Source organism: Trachypithecus francoisi, unplaced genomic scaffold, assembly GCF_009764315.1.
Source record: "Trachypithecus francoisi isolate TF-2019V2 unplaced genomic scaffold, Tfra_2.0 Lachesis_group5, whole genome shotgun sequence".
NCBI lineage: Eukaryota > Metazoa > Chordata > Mammalia > Primates > Cercopithecidae > Trachypithecus > Trachypithecus francoisi.
Window position 1 is genome coordinate 35,485,431 of NW_022681470.1, and position 24,006 is coordinate 35,509,436.

The 24,006-nt window shown below is 39.8% G+C and overlaps 1 protein-coding gene across 2 annotated transcripts in view; it reads left to right on the forward strand.

Moving 5' to 3' along the window:
* The window catches only part of RALGPS2 (Ral GEF with PH domain and SH3 binding motif 2), a 187,337-nt gene that overhangs the window by 27,111 nt on the left and 136,220 nt on the right, over positions 1–24,006 (forward strand). For both annotated transcript variants that reach the window (XM_033200593.1, XM_033200592.1), the window contains exon 2: positions 22,751–22,890. In XM_033200593.1, coding sequence (XP_033056484.1) covers positions 22,834–22,890 — 57 coding nt within the window. In that variant the 5' untranslated portion in view covers positions 22,751–22,833. The remainder of the gene's footprint in view (positions 1–22,750; positions 22,891–24,006) is intronic.

Sequence of the window (24,006 nt, forward strand, 5' to 3'; positions counted from 1 at the left end):
CAAGTGATCACTAACGCCATCTGTTGGTGGTAACAGTTGTACTTTTTCTTTTAAAATTTATGTTGTAGCATAACGTTCACCATAATACTATCAAACAAAAATGTTGGGGGCCAAGCGTCTCTGTCTTAATATGGAGTGGAGTTAGAGATACTTATGTACCAAATGCTTTAAATAGGAGGAAAAGACCATAAAACACTTCAGTTTTAACAGTACCTGCATTAGAGTTGTACTGTTTATTGGGTGTGTAACTTTGTTGGTTTCTATGAAAATGTGCAGGTTGAAAGTTTATTTCTTTCTTTCTTTTTTTTTTTTTTTTAGATAGAGTCTCGCTCTGTTGCCCAGGCTGGAGTGCAGTGGCGCAATCTTGGCTTACTGCAACCTCTGCCTTCCGGGTTCATGCCATTCTCCTGCCTCAGCCTCCCAAGTAGCTGGGACTACAGGCACCCGCCACCACGCCCGGCTAATTTTTTGTATTTTTAGTAGAGGCGGGGTTTCACCATGTTAGCCAGGATGATCGTGATCTCCTGACCTCGTGATCCGCCCACCTCGACCTCCCAAAGTGCTGGGATTACAGGCGTGAGCCACCGTGCCCAGCCTGCAGGTGGAAAGTTTTTGTTTTTTGTTTTTTGTTTTTTTTTTTTTTGAGGTGGAGTCTCACTCTGCCGTCCGGGCTGGAGTGCAGTGGCCGGATCTCAGTTCACTTCAGCTCACTGCAAGCTCCGCCTCCCGGGTTCACGCCATTCTCCTGCCTCAGCCTCCCGAGTAGCTGGGACTACAGGCGCCCGCCACCACGCCCGGCTAGATAGTCTCGATCTCCTGACCTCGTGATCTACCCGTCTCGGCCTCCCAAAGTGCTGGGATTACAGGCTTGAGCCACCGTGCCCAGGTGGAAGGTTTTTAAGTTGAGGAGCTTCTGTATAACTTGGGAGAATTTACAGTTTCCCTCCCTTTTTATTTTTAAATAATTTCAAACTAATAATAAAGTTAAAATAATAGTGTGTTAGGGTTCTCCAGAGAAACAGAGTGAATAGGATGTGTATATATATTTTCTTTTATATATATAATCCTTATTTATTACACATACTACATAATTAATTACACATACTAAATACTTTCTTGTATATACTATAAGGAATTGGCTCACATGATCCTGGAGGCTGAGAAGTCCCAAGATATGCCATTGGTACACTGGAGACCCAAAATAGTTAATATGTAATTCCTGACTGAGTGTGAAGGCCTGAGAAGCAGGAGAGCCAGTGGTATAAGTTCTAGTCCAGAAGCCAGCAGGTTCTAGACCTGAGAAGAGTTTTGATGTTTCAGTCTTGAGTCCAAAGGGAGGAAAATACCAGTGTTCAGTTAAAGCACTCGTTCAGCCTTTTTGTTCTATTCATACCCTCAACAGATGAGTTCTGCCACATTGGGTGGGCAATCTGCCTTACTCAATCTGCTAATTCAAATTTTTATCTAATCCAGAAATACCTTCACAGACACACTCAGAATAGTGTTTGACCAGATGTCTGGGCACCATGTAGTTCAGTCAAGTTGACATATAAAATTATTCAAAATAATAAGAGAACTCCTATATACCTTCTACCTAAATTCACCAGTTTTTGTTTGTTTGTTTATTTGTTTGTTTTGAGACGAAGTCTCACTCTGTTGCCTAGGCTGGAGTGCAGTGGTGCATTGCAACTTGTGCCTCCCAGGTTCAAGTGATTATCCTGCCTGAGCCTCCCTCATAGCTGAAACTACAGGCATATGCCACCATGCCTGGCTGATTTTTGTGTTTTTAGTAGAGATGGGGTTTCACCATGTTGGCCAGGCTGGTCTTGAGCACCTGACCTCAGGTGATGTGCCTGTCTTGGCCTCCTAAAATGCTGAGATTACAGGCTTGAGACACTGTGCCTGGCCAGCTCACCAGTTTTTAACATTTTATCACATTTCCTTTTTTTCTTTTTATTTTTTTCCAATGTGTGTGTGATTTTTTCTTTTTTAATTTCAGTTTTTATTTTAGATTCGTGGGGTACTTGTGTAGTAGATTTGTTCCCGGGGTATATTGTGTGATGCTGAGGTTTGGGTTATGATTGATCCCATCACCTTGGTAGTGAGCATAGTACCCAGTAGTTAGTTTTTCAACCCTTCCCCCTTTCCCTCACTCCTCCTTCTAGTAGTGCCCAGTATCATTGCCATCTTTATGTCCACGAGTACTCATTGATTAGCTCCCACTTACAAGTGAGAACATGGCAGTATTTGCTTTTCTGTTCCTGTGTTAATTTGCTTAGGATAATGGCCTCTAGCTGCATCCATGTTGCTGCAAAGGACATGATTTCATTCTTTTTTTATGGTTGCATAATATTCCATGGTGTACATGGACCACATTTTCTTTGTCTAGTCCACCATTGATGGGTACCTAGCTTGATTCTATATGTCTTTGCTATTGTGAATAGTGCTGTGATGAACATATGAGTGCATGTGTCTTTTGGTAAGAATAATTTATTTTCTTTTGAATGTTTACCCAGTAATGGGGTTGCTGTGTCAAATGGTAGTTCTATTTTAAGTTATATGAGAAATTTCCAAACTGCTTTCCATAGTGGCTGAACTATTTACATCCCCACCAACAGTGTATAAGCCTTCCCTTTTCTCCGTAGCCTCCAACATCTGTTATTTCTTGACTTTTTAATAATACCCGTTCTCACTGGTGTGAGATGGTATCTGATTGTGGTTTTGATTTGCATTTCTCTAATGATTAGTGATGTTGAACATTTTTTTCATGTTTGTTGGCCACTTGTATGTCTTCTTTTGGGAAGTACTGTTTGTATCTTTTGCCCTTTTTTTTTTTTGCTTGTTCAATTGTTTACATTCCTTATAAATTTTGGATATTAGACCTTTGTCAGATGGGTAGTTGGTCAGTATTTTCTCCCATTCTATAGGTTATCTGTTGACCCTGTTGATTGTTTTCTTGTGGAAGAGCTCTTTAGTTTAATTAGGTCCCACTTGTCCATTTTTGTTTTTGTTAAATTTGCTTTTGAGGACTTAGTCATAAGTTATTTCCCAAGGCACATGTCCAGAATGGTGTTTCCTAGATTTTTTTTCTAGGATTCTTATAATTTTAGGTTTTACATTTAAATCTTTAAATCCATCTTGTTAATTTTTGTATGTGGTGAATGGTAGGGGTACAATTTCATTGTTCTGCATATGGCTAGCCAGCTATCCCAGCACTATTTATTAAATAGGAAGACTTTTCCGATTGCTCATTTTTGTCAGCTTTATACAGGATCAGATGGCTGTAGCTGTTGGCTTTATTTCTGGGTTCTCCATTATGTTCCATTGGTCTATATGTCTGTTTTGTACTAGTACCATGCTGTTTTGGTTACTTACGGTAGCATTATGGTGTAGTTTGAACTCAGGTATGTGATGCATCACACTTTGTTCTTTTTGCTTAGGATTGCTTTGTATTTTTGGATTTTTGTTGTTCCATGTGAATTTTAGAATAGTTTTTTTCTGGTTCTGTGAAAAGTGATGTTTATAGCTTTATAGAAATAGTATTGAATCTGCAGATTGCTTTGAGCAATGTGGCCATTTTAATTTGGCCATGTCGTTTGTTTACCATGGGCTATTTGGCCTGTAGCTTAGTTGTTTTATTGTGTTTTTGCCAGGTTTTGGTATCAAGGTGATGCTGACTTCATAGAATGAGTTTAGCGAGGCGTCCCTCCTTCTTAATTTTTTTGATTCTTTCAAACCAGCAGCATGGAATGCTTACCCATTTGTTTGCATCATGTGATTTCAGCAGTGTTTCGTAGTTTTTGTAGAGATCTTTCACCTCCTTGGTATTTGTTTGTTTGTTTCTGTGTATTCCTAGGTATTTTGTTGTTGTTCTATTGTAAATGGAATTGTGTTCTTGATTTGGCTCTCATCTTGAACGTTATTGGTGTATGGAAATGTTATGATTTTTGTATATTGACTTTGTACCTTGAAACTTTACTGAAGTCGTTTATCAGTTGTAGGATCCCTTTTGCAGTCTTTAGGGTTTTCTAGGTGTAGAACCACATGGTCAGTGAAGAGAGCTAGTTGGACTTCTTTTTTTCCTATTTGGATGCCTTTTATTTCTTTCTCCTGTGCGATTGTTCTGACAAGGACTTCCAGTACTATGTTAAGTGACAGTGGGTATCCTTGTCTTGTTACACCTGTCAAGGGGAACACTTTTAGCTTTTGTCTGTTCAGTATGATAGGCTGTGGGTTTGCCATAAATGGCTCTTAGATATGTTCCTTTGATGCCTAGTTTTTTTGAGGGTTTTTATCATAAGAGATGTTGGATTTTATCAAAAGCTTATTCTGTATCTACTGAGATGATCATAGGGTTTTTATTTTTAATTCTGTTTATGTAGTGAGTCACATTTATTGATTTGTATATGTGGAACCAACCTTGCATCGCAAGAATGAAGCCTGCTTAATCATGGTGAATTAACTTTTTGGTGTGCTGCGGATGTGGCTTGCTAGTAGTGTGTTAGAGATTTTTACATCTATGTTCATCAGGGATATTGGCCTGTAGTTTACTTGTTTTGTTGTATTTTTGCCCGGTTTTGGTATCAAGGTGATGCTGGCTTCATAGAATGAGTTAGGGAGGAGTCCCCCCTCCTTGATTTTTTGGAGTAGGTTCGGAAAGACTGTTACCAGTTTTTCTTTGTATGTCTGGTAAAATTTGTGAATCCATCTGGTCTAGGGCCTTTTTTGGTTGGTAGATTTTTTATTACTCAATTTTAGAATTTGATATTGGTGTGTTTAGGGTTTCAGTTTCTTTCTAATTCAGTCTTGGGGCGGGGGGTTGTGATTTTCCAGGAATTTCCAGGAATTCCATTTTCTCTAGATTTTTTAGTTTGTGTGTGTACAGGTGTTCATAATAGTCTTTGAGGATCTTTTGTATTTCTGTGGAATTGGTTGTAATGTCACTTTTGTCAATTCTGATTGTGCTTATTTGGATCTCATTTCTTCTTAGTTTATCTATCTGGTGGTCTGTCAATCTTTTGATTGGTTCTTTATAACCTTTCAAAGAACCAACTTTTGGTTTCATTGATTCTTTTAATTTTTAATTTTTGGAGGTATATAGTAGGTGTATACATTTAGGCAGTACATGAGATATTTAGATAGAGGCATACAGTGAGTAATAATCACATCATGGTAAATGGGGTATCCATCTCCTCAAGCATTTTTCCTTTGTACAAGCAATCCAATATACTCTTTTAGTTATTTTCAGTTGTACTCTTTTAGTTATTTTAAAATGTACAATTAAATTATCGCTGACTATAGTCACCCTGTAGTGCTATCAGATACTAGGTCTTACTCATTCTTTCTTTTTATACTCATTATCTGTCATTTCCTTACCCACCCCACCCCCCGCCCTCATCCCCTCAACTGCCCTTCTCAGCCTCTGGTAACCATCCTTCTACTCTATCTCCATGAGTTCAATTGTTTTGATTTTTAGCTCCCACAAATAAGTGAGAACATAAAATGTTTATCTTTCTGTGTCTGACTTATTTCATTTAACATAATAACCTCCGGTTCCATCCATGTTGTTGTAAATGACAGGATCTCAATCTTTTTATGGCTGAATAGTACTCCATGATGTATATGTATAATATTTTCTTTATCCATTCATTCATCTGTTGATGGACACTTACAGTGATACTGAGAACTTTTTCATATGCCTCTTTACCATTTATATGTTTTCTTTTGAGAAATGTCTATTCAGATCTTTTGCCCATTAAAAAAATCAGAATATTAGATTTTTTTTTCTGTAGAGTTGTTTGAGCTCCTTATATGTTCTAGTTATTAATCCCTTGTCAGATGGGTAGGCTGCAAATATTTTCTTCCATTCTGTGAGTCTTCTCTTTGTTGATTGTTTCCTTTGCTGTGCAAAAGCTTTTTAACTTGATGTAATTCTATTTGTCCATTTTTATTTTAATTGTTTGTGCTTATGGGGTGTTATTCAATAGATTTTCTCCCAGACCAATGCCCTGGAGGGTTTTCCAAGTGTTTTCTTATAGTAGTTTCATAGTTTGAGGTCTTCGATTTAAGTCTGTAATCCATTTTGGTTTGATTTTTGTATAAGGTGAGACTTAGGGGTCTAGTTCCATTCTTCTGTACATGGATAGCTAGTTTTCCCAGCCCTGTCCTTTCCCCATTGCCAATGAATGTTCTTGGCACCTTTGTTGAAAATGAGTTCACTGTAGGTGTATGGATTTGTTTCTGGATTCTCTATGCTGTTCAGTTGGTCTATTTGTGTGTTTTTATGCCAGTACCAAGCTATTTTGGTTATTGTAGCTCTGTAGTATAATTTGAAGTCAAGTAATAGGATTCCTCAGTTTTGTTCTTTTCTTTCCCCCCGTCCCCCAGGATTGCTTTCGCTATTCTGTGTCTTCTGTGGTTCCATATAAATTTTAGGATTGTTTTTTCTATTTCCATGAAGAATATTATTGGTATGTTGATAGGGATTGCATTGCGTGGAATCTATAAATTAGTGTGTACAAGTTAAAAATATTGATTCTTTGAGTCCGTTAACATGGAATATCGTTCCATTTTTCTTGGCATCCTCCTCAGTTTCTTTCATTGGTGTTTTATAGTTTCATTGTAGACATCTTTTACTTCTTTGGTTAAGTTACTTCCTGTGTATTTAATTTTATTTGTGGTTCTTATAAATGGGATAACTTTTTAAAATTTCTTTTTCAGATTGTTCACTGTTAGCATACAGAAATTTTTGTATGTTCATTTTACACCCTGCAACTTTACTCAGTGTTTATCAGTCCTAATAGTTTTTTGGTGGAGTCTTTAGGTTTTTCCAAAAATAAGATAATATTATCTGTAAACAAGGATAATTAGCCTTCTTCCTTTCCAAGTTGAATGCATTTTCTTTCTTTCTCTTGTCTGATTGCCCTAGCTAGGACTTCCAGTACTGTGTTGAGTAACAGTGGTGATAGTGGGCATCCTTGTCCTGTTCTGGAGCATATGGTTGATGGAGTATTCTGTGGGTGTCTATTAGGTCCAGTTGGTCTGTGTCAAATTTGAGTCCATAATTTTTTAGATTTTTGCCTCAATGATCTAATGTTGTCACGGGGATATTGAAGTTTCCCACTACTACTTGTGCGGCTAAGTCTTAAGTTTAAAGGTACTTGTTTTATGAATCTGGGTGCTCTAATTTTGAGTGTGTATATATTTAGGACAGTTAAGTCTTGTTGAATTGAATTTTTTTTTTTTTTTTTTTTTTTTTGAGGCGGAGTCTCGCTTTGTCGCCCGGACTGGAGTGCAGTGGCCGGATCTCAGCTCACTGCAAGCTCCACCTCCCGGGTTTACGCCATTCTCCTGCCTCAGCCTCCCAAGTAGCTGGGACTACAGGCGCCCGCCACCTCGCCCGGCTAGTTTTTGTATTTTTAGTAGAGACGGGGTTTCACTATGCTAGCCAGGATGGTCTCGATCTCCTGACCTCGTGATCCGCCCGTCTCGGCCTCCCAAAGTGCTGGGATTACAGGCTTGAGCCACCGCGCCCGGCCTGAATTGAATATTTTATCACTCTGTAATGCCCTTGTCTTTTTTTACTGTTGTTGGCTTAAAGTCTGTTTTCTGTGATATAAAAATAGTAACCCCTGTTCTTTTTTGTGTTCCCTTTGCATGATCTTTCTCCAGCTCTTTACTTTGAGCCTATGGATGTCATTAGATGTAAGATAGGTCGCTTGAAGATAGCAGCAGATGGATGGGTCTTTTCTTTTTGTTTGTTTGCTTTTGTTTTGTTTTGTTTTGTTTTTTGAGACGGAGTCTTGCTCTGTCGCGCAGGCTGGAGTGCAGTGGCGCAATCTCAGCTCACTGCAACCTCCGCCTCCTGGGTTCACACCATTCTCCTGCCTCAGCCTCCCGAGTAGCTGGGACTATAGGCGCTCGCCACTACGCCTGGCTAATTTTTTGTATCCTTTAGTAGAGACGGGGTTTCACTGTGTTAGCCAGGATGGTCTCGATCTCCTGACCTCATAATCCGCCTGCCTCGGCCTCCTAAAGTGCTGGGATTACAGATGTGAGCCACCGCGCCTGGCCGGGTCTTGTTTTTCTTATCCAGTGTGCCACTCTGTATCTTGAAAATTCTGCTGTTAGACTGATGGGGTTCCTTTTGTATGTGATCTGACCTTTTTCCCTATTTGTCTCTAAGATTATTTCCTTAGCATTGACCTTCGACAGTCTGGTGATGATATGCCTTGGTGATGTTCTTTTTGAATAGTATCTCACAGGTGCTCTGGATTTCTTGTACCTGGATATTTATCTCTTTAGCAAGAACAGGGAAATTTTCTTGAATTATTTTTCTCAAATATATTTTCCAGGTGGTTTCTTCTTCTCTGTCTCTTTCAGAAGTGCCAGTAGGTTTGGTCAGTTTACATAATCCCATATCTCTCAAAGACTTATTTTTTTTTTTTTTTTTTTTGAGAGCCTTGCTCTGTCACCCAGGCTGGAGTGCAGTGGCACAGTCTGGGCTAACCACAACCTTTGCCTCCCAGATTCAAGCGATTCTTGTGGCTCAGCCTCCCAGGTAGCTGACATTACAGGTATGTGCCACCATGCCTGGCTAATTTTTGTGTTTTTAGTAGAGACAGGGTTTCAGGCATGTTTGCCAGGCTGGTCTCGATCTCCTGGCCTCAAGTGATCTGCCCACCTTGGCCTCCCAAGGTGCTGGGATTACAAACATGAGCCACCACACCCAGCCCGCCTTTGTTTGTTTTAAAAAATTCTTTTTGCTTTATTTTTGCATGACAGGGTTTGTTTGGGACTCTGGTCTCTAAGCTCTGAAATTCGTTCTTCTGTTTGGTTCAGTTTATTGATAAAGCTTTCAATTGTGTTTTGTTTGTTTGTTTGTTTTCTAGGCAGAGTCTTGCTCTTTTGCCCAGTCTGGAGTGTAATGGCACAATCTCGGCTCACTGCAACCTCTGCCTCCAGGGTTCAAATGATTCTCCTGCCTCAGCCACCCAAGTAGCCGGGATTACAGGCACGTGCCATCATGCCCGACTAATTTTTGTATTTTTAGTAAAGATGGGGTCTCACCATGTTGGCCAGGCAGGTCTCAAACTCCTGACCTCAAATGATCCTCCCACCTTGGCCTCCTGTTTTTAAATTTCTTAAGTTCTTTAATTCCAGAAGCTCTGATTGATTTTTAAATTTTATTTTATTTTGGGTTCAGGGGTACGTATGCTGGTTTGTTATGTAGGTCAATTGTGTTTTGAGGGGTTTGGTGTACAGATTTGTTTTGTTGCCCAGGTAATAAGCATAGTACCCAGTAGGTAGTTTCTCAATACTCTTCTTCCACCCTCCACCCTCAAGCAGGCCCTGGTGTCAGTTGTTCCCCTCTTTGTACCCACTGTACTCAGTGTTTAACTCCCATTTATAAGTGAGAATATGCAATATTTTGTTTTCTGTTCCTGTGTTCGCTTAGGATGTTTTTGCAAAGGGCATGATGTCACTCTTTTTTATGACTGTGTAGTATTCCATGATGTATATGTGCCATATTTTCTTTATTCAGTCTACTGTTAGTGAGCATTTAGGTTGACTCCATATCTTTGCAATTGCAAGTAGTGCTGCAGTGAACATACATGTGCATATGTCTTTGTGTTGGAACAATTTATGTTCTTTTGGGTATATACCAAATAGTGGGATTGTGGGTTGAATGGCAGTTCTGCTTTGGGATCTCTGAGAAATTGCTAAGTTACTTTCCACAGTGGCTGAACTAATTTACATTCCCACCAGCAGTGTATGAACATTCCCAGTTCTCTGCAGCCTTGTCGGCATCTGTTATTTCTTGATTTTTTAATAATAGCCATTCTGACTGATGTGAAATGGTATCTCATTATGGTTTTGATTTGCTCTTCTCTAATGATTAGTGATGTTGAGCATTTTTTCATATGCTTATTGCCCATGTTTAGGTCTTCTGAGAAGTATCTGTTCATGTCCTTTGCCCACTTTTTAATGGGGCTGTATTTTGCTTGTAAATTTGTTTAAGTTCCTTATAGATTCTAGATATTAGATATTTTTCAGTTGCATAGTTTGAAAATACTGTCTTCCATTTTCTTGGGTATCTAATTACTCTGATAGTTTCTTTTGCTGTGCAGAAGCTCTTTAGTTTAGTTGGGTCTCATTTGTCAGGTTTTGTTGCAATTGCTTTTGGAGTCTTTGTTATGATATCTTTGCCAGGGCCTTTGTCCAGAATGGTATTTCCTAGGTTTATCATTCCAGGGTTTTTATGGTTTTAAGTTTTACCTTTAAGTCTTTACTCCATCTCGAGTTGATTTTTGTATTTGTATATGGTGTAAGGAAGGGGTACAGTTTCAGTCTTCTGCATATGGTTATCTACTTACCCCATCACCATTTGTTGAATAAGGAGTCTTTTCCCCATTGCTTGTTTTTGTCAGCTTTGTCAAAGATCAGATTGTAGGTGTATGGCCTTATTTCTGTGCCCTCTGTTCTGTTCCATTGGTTTGTGTGCCTGTTTTTGTAAAAGTATCATGCTGTTTTGGTTACTGTAGTCTTGTGGTATAGTTTGAAGTTAGTAATGTGGTGCTTCCTGCTTTGTTCTTTTTGCTTAGGTTTGCCTTCACTATTTGGGCTCTTTTGAGGTTCCGCATGAATTTTAAAATAGTTTTTTCTAATCCTGTGAAGAATGTCATTGGTAGTTTGATAGTAATACCATTGAATCTTTAGATTGCTTTGGGCAGTGTGGCCATTGGCCAACAATATTGAGTCTTCCTAGCCATGAACATGGAATGCTTTTCCATTTGTTTGTGTCCTCTCTGTTTCTTTGAGCAGTGTTTTATAATCTTCATTGTAAAGATAGTAAACCTCTCTAGTTAGCTGTACTCCTAGTTTTTAAATTCTTTTTGTGGCTATTGTGATTGGGATTACATTTTTGCTTTGGCTCTCAGTTTGGATGTTAGTGTATAGGAATGCTACTGATTTTTGTACCTTCGTACTTTGTTCTCATTAGTTTGAAAGAATTTCTTGATTTCTGCCTTAATTTCATTATTTACCCCGAAGTCATTCAAGAACAGATTGCTTAATTTTCATGTAATTATACAGTTTCGACTGAATTTCTTCAGTATTGATTTCTATTTTTATTACACTGTGGTATGAGAGTATGCTTTGTATAATTTTGGGTTTTTTTTTAATGTAATGAGAATTGTTTTATGTCTGATTGTGGGTTGATTTTAAAGTATGTGCCTTGTTCAGATGAGAAGAATGTATATTCTGTTGTCTTTGTGTGGAATGTTCTGTAAATGTCTGTTAGGTCTATTTGATCAAGTGTTGAGTTCAGGTCCTGAATGATCTGCCTATTGTCAGTGAGGTGTTGAAATCTCCCACTATTATTGTGTGTTTGTCTGTGTCTCTTCATAGGTCTCTAAGAACTTGCTTTATGGATCTGGCTGCTCCGGTTTTGGGTGTGTATGTATTTAGTATAGTTAGGTCTTGTTGAACTGAGCCCTTTACCATTTTGTAATGCCCTTTTTTTATCTTTTTTTTTTTTTAATCTTTGTTTAAAGTCTGTTTTGTCTGAAATTAGAATAGCAACCTCTGCTTTTTTCTCTTCTCTGTTTGCTTGGTACATTTTTCTCCATCCTTTTACTTGGAGCTTGTGGGCGCCATTGCATTTGAGATGGGTCTCTTGAAGACAGCATACAATTAGGTCTTGCTTCTTTATCCAGTTTGCCACTCTGTGCCTTTTAATTGGAGCATTTAGTCCATTTACATTCAAGGTAAGTATTGAGATGTGTGGATTATTTCCTTTTGTCATGTTGCCAGCTGGTTATTATGCAGCTTTGTGTGGTGCCTTTATAGTGTTACTAGCCTGTGTACTTAAGTGTATTTTTATAGTGGCCAGTAATTGTCTTTCCTTTCCATGTTTAGCACTGCCTTCAGGACTTTTTGTAAGACAGATCTGGTGGTAACGAAATCCCTTAGCATTTGCTTTTCTGAAAAGGATATTTCTTAGCTTATGAAGTTAATTTGGCTACATATGAAGTTCTTGGTTAGAAATTTTTTTCTTTAAGAATGCTGAATATAGGCTGATATGGTTTGGCTCTGTGTCCCCACCCAAATCTCATGTTGAATTGTAACGCCCAGTGTTGGAGGTGTGGCCTGGTGGGAGGTGATTGGATCTTGGGGGTGGTTTCTGATGCTTTAGGACCATCACCCTAGTGCTGTCTCATGATAAAGTTCTCATGAGATCTGGATGTTTGACATTGTGTAAAACAAACAGATCCCCACTTTGTGCTTTCTCTCTCCTGCTGGCCATGTGAAGATATGCTAGCTTCCCATTTGCCTTCTGCTATGATTGTAAGTGTCACGAGGCCTCCCCAGAAGCAGAAGTCTGTGCAGCCTGTAGAATCAGAGCTGATTAAACATCTTTTCTTTATAAATTACCCAGTCTTGAGTATGTCTTTTTTTTTTTTTTTTCCTGAGACGGAGTCTTACACTGTCGCCCAAGCTGGAGTTCAATGGCACAATCTCAGCTCATTGCACAAACACTTCCTGGGCTCAAGCAATTTTCCTACCTCAGCCTCCCGAGTAGCTGGAATTACAGGTGTCCACTACCACGCCTGGCTAATTTTTTTTTTTCTTGCATTTTTAGTAGAGACAGGGTTTCACCGTATTGGCCAGGCTGGTCTCGAACTCCTGACCTCAAGTGATCTGCCCACCTCAGCCTCCCAAAGTGCTGGGATTACAAGTGTAAGCCACCACACCCAGTTAGTGTGTCTTTATAGCAGTGTGAGAACTGACCAATACATAGGCCCATAATCTCTTATGGCTTGTAGGTTTTCTGCTCAAAGTACAGCCATTAGCCTGATGGGATTCCCTTTGTAGGTGACCTACCTGCTCTCTCTGGCTGCCTTTAACATGGTTTCTTTCATTTTGAACTTGGAGAATCTGATGGCTGTGTGTCTTGGGGTTTGTCTTCCTGTGTAGTATTTTTCAGGGATTCTCTGCATTTCCTGAATTTGAATGTTGATCTCTTTAGTGAGGTTGAGGAAATTTTCACAGACAATATCTTGAAATGTTTTCCAAGTTGCCTGCTTTTTCTCCCTTTCAGGGATGCCAGTGAGTCGTAGAGTTGGTCTCTTTACATAATCACATATTTATTGTTTTTTTGTTTTTGTCTGAGTTATTTTGGAGAGCAGGTCTTTGAGCTCTGAAATTCTTTTCTCATCTTGGTTGATTTTGCTGTTAAGGCTTATGATTGTATTCTGAAATTCTTGAAGTGAGTTTTTCAGTTCCATCAGCTCAGTTTGGTTCTTTCTTAAAATGACCATTTCATCTTTTATCTCCTGTATTGTTTTATTGTATTTCTTAGAATTTTTCGATTGGGCTTTGACTATTTCCTGAATGTCAATTATCTTCATCCTGTACATATTCTGAATTCTATTTCTGTTATTTCAGCCAGGCTATGAATAATTGCTGGGGAACTAATGTAGTTGGGGTTAAGAAGACAGGACAGTCTGGCCTTTTGAGTTTCTGGAGTTTTTTATACTGATTCTTTCTTATCCATGTGGGCTGATATTTCTTCAGTCTCTGAAGTTGCTGTCCTTTGGCTTTTTTTTTTTTTTTTTTTTTGGCTTTTATCTTCTTGGATGCCCTTGGGGGTTTGATTATGGTGTAAGGTGGGTTCAGTCAACTGACTTTGAGTCTAGTCTCCTCTTGTGGAGGAGCCCCCTCTGTTTACTGTCTCTATGCCTGCATTTCTTTTATTGGATGTTCTGGTCCGTGGGGCTGCCTCATGCAAAGGCTATATCCTTGCCAGGTAAGCCCTATTCTGCTCTTCATGTACTCCCCAGGAATCACAGTGTTGTCCCTGCCTATAGAATTCAGGCAGAAGCGGGACTGCTGGGCTGGAAGCTTTTGCAGGTATGGCCTGTCTGACTACAAAAGGCCAGGCCAGGAGTGGGTGGAGTTGACCACTCTGTCATCTGAGTGTTTCCAGGAAGGCAGGAGGCTGTGCTCCTCAACAGATTCAGGCTGAAGTAGGACCACTGGGCTGGAAGCTGTAGCAGGTGCAACTTGCCTGGCTACCAGTAGCAGAGGTGGGTGGGGATGCCTGTCCTGCCGCCTAGGTGCTTTCTGGGATAACGGGAGGCTGTGCCATCCAACTGAGTTCTCACAGAGCACAACTATGGGCCAGAAGCTGTTTTGAACTCCTGGGCTCATAGCAGTTCCCACCTCAGTCTCCTAAAGTGCTGGGATTATAGATGTGAGCTACTGTATCTGGCCTGATTTCTTTTTAAGATGTTTATCTCTTCCTTTATTTCCTAGATTGCCTTAGAAATTTCTTTGTGTTGGTACTTGACCTTGTCTTGGATCTTATTGAGCTTCCTTGCAGTCCATGCTTTGAATTCTTTATCTGTCGTTTCTGAGTTTCCATTTTGGTTAGGGACCATTGCTGGAGAGCTTTTGTGATCCTTTGGTGGTGTCACTGTATTCACATTTTTCATGGTGCAGAATTCTTGTGCTGGTTCCTTCTCATCTGGAGACATTGGCACTTCTAATTTTTGTAATTAGTTTTGTGCAGGTAGAATTTTTTTTTCTTTCTCTGTGATACTGATTTTTTCTTCCGTCCCTTTCCCCACTCCCTAGGGGGTGTGACTATAAAGAATGCTGGGTAGGGTCTTTTGACTTTGCTTCTATAACCATAAGCACTTCTGTTGGCAAGTTTTAAATTGGGATATGCAGTTCTACCTATCAGCCAGTAGAGGGCGCTTACGGGTAAGTGCGATCTGTGGCCAAAGTGGCTCGGTGTACACTTTGTTTACTGGGAGATGCTGTCTGTTGCCTCAGGCAGCAGGCTGATTCGTGGAGTAAACAGTGATCTGTGCTCCCTCCTCAGCCCTGGGGAGGTGTGAGGAGGGGTGGAAGGTGGGCAGGGCTGGACCAAGGCAGGTCCACCTACAGTTCCCCCAGTGGCAGGCACAAGAACCAAGGCCAAAGGAGAATCCAGTGGGTGGCCACCAAATGTCCAGAAGTGTGTCCAGGTATGGAGCTGAGAAACCTCCTTGACCCCAAGTTCTCTGCACATAGATAGGGGCGGCCGAAACTCATAATCCAGGAGAGTGGGTTCTCCACATGCTTGGAGATATGCCTGGGGCCTGGGCATGGAGCAGAGATAGCCCCCCATGCACCAGGATCTCTGCACAGGAATGGTAGGGTGGCTCACTCTGCTGTTCCAGATGAGCAGGTGCTCCAAATGCCTGGAGATCTGCCTGGATATGAAGCAGAGATGGGGACCCCCTGCACCTGGATCTCTGCACAGGAATGGTGGAGCTGTTCAGGCTACCAGTCCCAGCAAACGGATGCTTTGAATGCCTGGAGATCTTCCTGGGCATAGAGCAGAGAGGCCCTGCTGCACCACGATATATACCCAGGAAGGATGGGGCAGGTCAGGCTGCCAAAGCAGGCAAGTAGGTGCTTTGAATGCCTGGAGATCTGCCTGGGCATGAAGTGGAGAGGACCCACCATGTGCAGGAAGGATAGGGTGACTCAGGCTGCTAGTCCATGCAAGCACGTGCTCCATATGTTTGGAGATCTGCCTAAGTGTGAAGCAGAGAGGGCCCTACTGCACCATAATCTATGCACAGAAAGGGTAGGGTGGTTCAACCTGCTGATCCATGTAAAGGGATGCTCTGAATACATGGAGATCTGCCTGGGTATGGAGCAGAGAGGGCCCTGCTGCACCATGATCAATGTCCATGAAGGGTAGGGTGGCCCAGGCTGCTGGTCCAGGCAAGTGGGTGTTCCGAATGCCCGGATTTATGCCTGGGGTGGAGTGGAGAGGGCCCTGCTGCACCATGATCTTAGGAGAGCATGCTGCGGCACCCAGCAGTAATATACATAGACTGGTTTCAGGTCATCAAGCTGGCCCTGGCTGCAAGTCTCATTGTCCAGGAGAAAGTGCAGCTGTAGCAGCTCTCCCTGCCATCCAGGGCCTGCATTGGAGGAAAGCACAGTTCCAACACCCCGGTTAGCTTCGGGGATTAGGAACAGCAATGTTCTCTTCCTTGGCTTGGGTTGCTCAGATCCCCAGGGAAAAGGTGTCACAAAGGGAGGCTCTCTGCCTTTCTTGCATACTGGAGCCTCAGTTACTTTTATCAGCCTCTGTTCTCCTTCCTGGGATCTGGATGTCATTTATGATTCCACTGGGTTTCTGTTTTCCTTCCTGAATTAAAGCTTACAGAGTCGATTGCTTTTTTTTTTTTTTTTTTTTTTGAGACAAGGTCTCACTCTCTTGCCTAGGCTGGAGTGTTGTGGCATGATCACAGCTCACTGCAACCTCGGCCTCCCAGGCTCAGGTGAGTCTCCTGCTTCAGTGTCGTAAGTAGGTAGGACTACAGGTGTGCATCACCATGCCTGGCTGATTTTTTGTTTGTATTTTTAGAGATGGGATTTTACCATGTCACCCGGACTGGTCTTGAACTCCTAAACTCAAGCGAAGCAATCCACCCATCTCAGCCTCCCCAAGTGCTGGAATTACAGACTTGAGCCACCATGCCAAGCCCACAATTGATCTTTATGCACTATCCTGATATTTCCAAGTGGCTGATGCATGCTAAAAGCCTCTAATCAACAATGTTGGGGGAAAAAAATGCCACATTATCTTTATATTCGTTTTATTTTCTCTGTCACACATATACATACCGTTTTCCTGAAATATTTAAGATTAGTTTGCATACTTCATATCTTTTTTTTTCTTTTCTTTTCTTTTTTTTTTTTTTGAGATAGAGTCTCGCTCTGTCGCCCAGGCTGGAGTGCGCTGATGCGATCTTGGCTCACTGCATCCTCAGGCTCCTGAGTAGCTGGTACAATAGGCACCCGCCACCAGGCCTGGCTAATTTTTGTATTTTTAGTAGAGACAGAGTTTCACCGTGTTGGCCAGGCAGGTCTCGAACTCCTAACCTCAGGTGATCCACCCACTTCAGCCTCCCAAAGTTCTGGGATTACAAGTGTGAGCCACCGGGCCCAGCCACCCTTTTACCTCTTAGTATTTCTGTGTTTCTTAAAAACAAAGGTGTTCTTTTATGTAATTTGCCCAGGCTGGAGTACAGCGGCACGATCTCGGTTCACTGCAACCTCCTACTCCCGGGTTCAAGCTCTTCTCCTGCCTCAGCCTCTGTAGTAGCTGGGATTACAGGTGCCTGCCACCATGCCCAGCTAAATTTTGTATTTTTAGTAGAGACAGGGTTTCACCATGTTGGCCAGGCTGGTCTCGAACTCCTGGTCTCAGGTGATCCAACTGCCTCGGCCTCCCAAAGTGCTGGGATTACAGGCATGAGCCACTGCACCCAGCCTCCTTTTATGTATTAATAACTGCAGGAAATTGTCACATGTAGGAAATTGATACAGTAATCTACAGTCTATATTTCAATTTTGTGAATTACCGATGATATCTCTTAAAGCATTTACTACCATCTAGTACAGGACCTTTAGTTGCCGTATCTCTTGTGTTTCCTTTAAATTGCAACAGTGCTTTGGCCTTTCTCATAACATTCGCATTTTTTGAAGAATATATTTATCAAATGTTCCTCAGATGAGATTTGTCCATGTCCTTGAGATTAGATTTCAGTTATGAGTTCCCAGCTCAACTTCTTGTCAGTTATGTTGTGTCCTTCCCAGAGTATCATCACATCCAGAGGCACATGATGTCTCTCTTTTCCCCATTGATGATAATAATTTTGATCTACTTAGTTAAGGGATTATCCAGTTCTTCACACAGTATAGTTACTTATTTTTTTTCTTGTAACTAATAAGCAGTCTGTGAGGAAAAACTGTTTTTGTTCTTTTACTTTTTTCTAATTAATGTCTTTGTAGGAAATTAAAAAATATACAGGTAAGCTAAAGTTAGGGAAAAATTGTCTTATAAACCTAGCGATAACCACATTTTAGTGTATGTTGGTGCATCTCTCTTCTTTATGTTATAATAATGATTACCAAAAAGGATTATACCTTACATACTGTTTGGTAAATTGCTTCATTCATTTAGCAGTATATTATAAATATTTTTCATGTGTCAGTAAGTATTACAATATTTTAATGGCTGCATAGTTTTCCGTTGTGTAGCAGTCCTTTGCCTATAGATTATTCTCTGATGTTCAGTTTAGCCTCACATTCCAGGTACAAGAGATCCTTAATGGCTATCCCCTAGGGCTTAGGGAATCTCTTCCACCCAAGAGCCTCCAACCATGGAATCTTGATGTCTGTCTTATCCCATCAGCACTACTATGTTGTTTTTCTGTTCTGCTGTTCCATACTAATGTGCTGTGTTCCTTTCTCTGACCATTCCTAGGTCTACAGTAGCACACTTTTATCAAATATTTAAACCTATTTCTGATTCACTTGGGTTGTTTTCATCTTTAACTGCTAATATTGTATCTGGATGTTAGTTTTTTTGTTTGTCTTATTGCAAATATAGACTATTATGAGTTAAGTGAACTTTTATGGAGTAGTCTTTTGAGTAGAGCATCTGGCCAAAATACCTTCATACCCACCAAAAACAAAAACACAAAATATTTGGAGCACAGTTTATCTTTTTATTTGGAACTTATTTTCTATTACCTGAATTTCTAGTTAACCTATATTCATATTTTGGGTCAGGTATCTTAGGAGATCTCAGCTCTTGTCTATTAGGATTACCTAGCAAATTATCTTGAGTGAACTTTCTATATAGGAGATAAAGCATAACCTTTAAATGCATTATTTTATAGATTTTTCTCCCTTTAATATTTAATCATTTGAAAGTCTGTCTTCCACCACAAGTTGTTTAGTTTCAAGCTGTTTAGGTATATGGAAATATAACCTCTCTATGTAGATGTGGGACAGTTTACAAATGAATCTACCGGTACTTTCATAGTTTAGTTCAAATGTGACAAAATTATATCTGGAAGACCTAGGTGTAGGATCTCTTTTTATTGACTGAAGGCAAAACAATTTTAACTCAAATGAATGAAGTAACTTTGTTGTTTTTAAACTTTTTTTTGAAACAGAGTCTTGCTCTGTCTCCCAGGCTGGAGTGCAGTGATGCAATCTCGGCTCACTGCAACCTCCACCTCCCAGGTTCAAGTGATTCTTCTACCTCGGCCTCCCAAGAAGCTGGGATTACAGGCGCATGCCTCCACACCTGGCTAATTTTTTGTATTTTTAATAGAGATGGGGTTTCACCATGTTGGCCAGGCTGGTCTCGAACTCCTGACCTCAGGTGATCCGCCTGTCTTGGCTTCCCAAAGTGCTGGGATTACGGGCGTGAGCTGCACCGGCCTATTTTTAAACTTTTCTTTACACTTTGAGAAATAATGTCTGCTATTTTATAGATGGCGATGTAATAGTGATACCCTGTCTCTTAAAAAATGTAAAAAATTAGCCGGGCATGGTGGTGCACACCTGAAGTCCCAGCTACTCAGAAAGCTGAGGTGGTGGGAGAATTGCTTGACCCCAGGAATTGGAGGCTGCAGTGAGCTAAGATTGTGCTACGTGCTCCAGCCTGCACGACAGAGCAAGACCCCGTCTCTTAAAAAAATGGCTGTTGTGATGTTGGTAGTCATGTTGAAAGATCTTGTCATTTATAACACTAACAAAAGTAAATAAAATATTAAAGCATATATTTGGTATATTTAATGTGAACTTTTCTGGGTGCAAAGTATAGAAGAGTCTTTGAGGCACATACTAAAATAATAAACCCGTATCTCTTTTAGAACTTGTAGTATTTTTATAATATCATATAATCTTCTCTGTTATGCTTCAACATTATTAAATACTATTGACATGTACATTTGTAAGTAGTTATGAAGAGTTTATATTCTTTAAGGTATGCTTTGCTATGTTTTAAAATATGTAATGGATTTTAGTATAACCTTAATTTTCATGAAATACATGAGTGACAATTTATTTTTTTATTTTTTTTTTTTTTTGAGACGGAGTCTGGCTCTGTTGCCCAGGCTGGAGTGCGGTGGCCGGATCTCAGCTCACTGCAAGCTCCGCCTCCCGGGTTTACGCCATTCTCCTGCCTCCGCCTCTCAAGTAGCTGGGACTACAGGCGCCCGCCTCATCGCCCGGCTAGTTTTTTGTATTCTTTAGTAGAGACGGGGTTTCACCGTGTTAGCCAGGGTGGTCTCGATCTCCTGACCTTGTGATCCGCCCGTCTCGGCCTCCCAAAGTGCTGGGATTACAGGCTTGAGCCACCGCGCCCGGCCGACAATTTATTTTAAAAGCAGAGAAGGCCAGGTGCAGTGGCTCAGGTCTGTAATCCCAGCACTTTGGGAGGCCGAGGCTGGCAGATCACCTGAGGTCAGAAGTTTGAGACCAGCCTGGCCAACATGGTGAAACCCTATCTCTACAGCCTGGCCAACATGGTGAAACCCTGTCTCTATTAAAAATATCCAAAATTAGCTGGGTGTGGTGGCTTGTGCCTATAATCCCAGCTACTCAGGAGGCTGAGGCAGGAGAATTGCTTGAACCTGGGAGGCGGATGTTCCAGTGAGCTGAGATCATGCCATTGCATGCCAGCCTGGGCAACAAGCAAAACTCTGTCTCAAAAAAAAAAAAAAGAGAGAGAGAGAAAACGTGGTTCTTCATGCTTATAGTTTACAAATATTTTAATATTGTTCCTGGTCTTTATTACCTTTTTTTAAGTAATAGTAATAAATTGTATATTTTGATATGTAAAGTAAGTTAAAGATATAACTCCTTTAACTATTAAAGTCTTTTTCTTAGCACTAGGGGGCACCCCTGATTTATAAATTCATGTTATAGTTAATCTTGCCTAGAAACTGGAGTGAAATGAAATAATTTGAAAAATATTTTGCAAACTGAGAGACTCTGTTCAGAGAATCTGGATTATCAAGCTGGTTTTGTAGTATAGCAGTATAAATATAAGTTGATTCTTAATAATATAAGGATAATGAAGCTTATAGAATGAGATCGTTTAGATAGGAGGAAATTGTTTTGTAGTTTATTTATTTTCACATTGATTTTCTAAGTGGGTGCTGTTAAATGGTTTTAAAACTTCATGATTTTGAATATATTTCTATTTTAAAAATTCTAGCATGATGTTCTGCTCTTAGCAGGTGCCTAGGCTGTATCTGAATAAATTAAGATAAATTCAAGATGTGACTGAAGGCTGCTGTCATTAGTAATAATTTTTAAGCATTTCAAAACCAAGAGCATGTTTTACTACATCTAGGAAACAGATCTTAGCCATTCTCATTCATGTGTTTGCAATTAGGATTTTTAGTGATACTCAGCAACAATTGCTTCCCAAAGATACATTTCTAAGGTTTTGTCTTTTCTTTTTTATTTAAGAGACTTATGGGGATTAAGTAGATAGTAGCATCTGCATCTTCATTGCATCATATTAATAGCATATTTACCAGTACCAACACTGTTTTAGGTGCTTTGTGTATATTATCTCATTTCTCTTCACCACAGCTCTATGAAGTGTAGGTACTTATTATCCCAATTTTATGGATGAGAAAACTGAGTACAGAAAAGTTAAAATTTCCTGGGTTTACACAGAGCATTACCTCAGAGAAGAATAAATTCTAACCTAGAGAGGTAAAGTTACCTACTCAGTTTATATGACAAGTTATTTATGGAAAGATGTTAGAACTTGAAGTAAGTACTCTGACTTCCAGAAAAGTAGAAAATCTGTGTTGTGGAAAGAGTATTTGACTAGAATTTTGATGGCTTGAAACTTGCTCTTGGCTCCGTATTTGCCACCCTGTGTTCTCAGAAGTTCTGTGTTTCTTTGTTATGTGGGTATATGATATATCTTCCCTAATTAGTGTTATTGGTAGTTTTGCAAATCAACATAATGTATTAAAGATATTTAATAAACTTTAAAGTCCTATACAAATAAACATAATGTATATTATGGTACAGTAAAGCCACCATTTCTGTGGATTCTACTTCTGGATTCAGACAAATCTGAGTTGAAAATACTTGGGGCAAAAAAAAAGGATGTTTGCATCTGTACTGAACATGTACAGACTTTTCCTTGCTATAATTCCCTAAACAATACAGTATAACAACCATTTATATAGCATTGGCATTGTATTAAGTTTTATGAGTAATCTGGAGATGATTTAAAGTATACAAGAGGATGTGTATAGGTGATATGCAAATACTGCACCATTATATAAGGGCCTTAAGCATCAGTGGATTTTGGCATCTATAGTGGATCCTGGAACAAATCCCCCATGGATTCTGAGAGATTACTGTATTTTTGTGATATGTATTCCATAAAATTTTAAGTATTTGTGATATGTTGGTAATCTGGATCAGTAGCTATAAGCGTATTCAGTATTGTTGATTTACGGGTGTCATTTGGATCACTAAAAATTTATTGTGTTGTGGTATGTGTTACTTTGCCGTGCATTTTTTTTTTTTTGCAGATTTTATTTACTTTAAAAAAATTGTACATTTGATTTTTTTTCCCTCACAATAACCACTTAGCGAAAAGGTATGCTTTTGCTTTGCTTATGAAGAACATAACAGTAACATCTATTGAATACTGTTTATTTGGTGTTTCTGGTTGTTTGAAAAGAGCATACAAGATTGTCCTCAATCTGGATTTAGTGGCTGAGCTAAAATAATAGAGTTTAGTGAAGTTGAAATATTTTGTTTTTTGTCATGGTGGTAGGCATAGAGTTGTTTTCTTAAACTTCGAGGGAGGACATTTGCTTAACTTTTTTATTTTTTACAGGAATAATGTATTTGTGGCCTTGGACATGAGGCAATCAGTCCTCTGTTGCTGTTAACATAAGGTCAGGGACTGATGAGGAAAGCATGGACCTAATGAACGGGCAGGCAAGCAATGTCAATATTGCAGCTACTGCTTCTGAGGTAAGATATTTAAGAAGCTTAGGTATAAAGTTTCTTACCTGGCTTTCTAAGTTTTCAAGCATTATGTTTGTTCACATACTTAAATCAGAAGTGCATTTAGTGCAGAAGTACATGTGCAGAAGTACACATATTTTAACTTTTACTTTAGTGATTCATATGTTTGCTGTGCCTCATAGATATACTTAATCCTTATCTGCTTAAGATACTTGAAAAATAATGGTAACTCATAAAACTCTTTATTTTTAAAAGAAACATTTGGTTCTTGGGTTAAAGTCTAGCGTTTAAGATGGAGATGTGAAGACTGAACTAGATACTCACTCCTCTAGTGAATATATTATGATTGTATTTTTGCCCCAACTTTTTTCTTTTTTTTCTTTGTGTATAGATCTAGAGAACTTGCCTACTTTCCTTAATAACTTTAGCATCTGGCTTCTATATTTCTTCTTTATTTTTCTCTTAGTATATTGGATGAGAATAACGTTTATGACCCTTTAACACCTTGACCTCAAAGTTCCTTAATAGCCTCAACTCCATTCCAAAATGGGCTCCATTTTGCTCCAGCCAGTTATTTAGGCCTTGATATCACTGAAAATAGATTCTAAGTCTATGGTTTCCATTGTTTTTCTTATGTAGATTATTTATTTTCATCTCTAGTCCTGGCTTCCCTCGTGAATTTTATTAAGCATTTTTGATGGACCAGAAATTTGTAATGTCCACAATATCGAGTTTCTTATTGCTGGTCTGCTCCACAACCGTAAAGAAAATAGTCTAAGCCTTTTATCTAACTTACATTAATAGCATCACATTTCCATAGCCATCTAAGTTTAAATCTTTAGATGTGTGGTTTTTTTTGTGGGGGGGTTTGAGACAGAGTTTTGCTCTCGTCGCCCAGGCTGGAGTGCAGTGGTATGATCTTGGCCTTCTGCAACCTCTGCATGCCGGGTTCAAGCAATTCTCCTGCCTCAGCCTCCCCAGTAGCTGGGATTACAGGCGCCTGTCACCACACCTGGCTAATTTTTGTATTTTTAGTAGAGATGGGGTTTTTATCATGTTGGTCAGGCTGGTCTTGAACTCTTGACATCAGGTGGTCCACCTGCCTTGGCCTCCCAAAGTCCT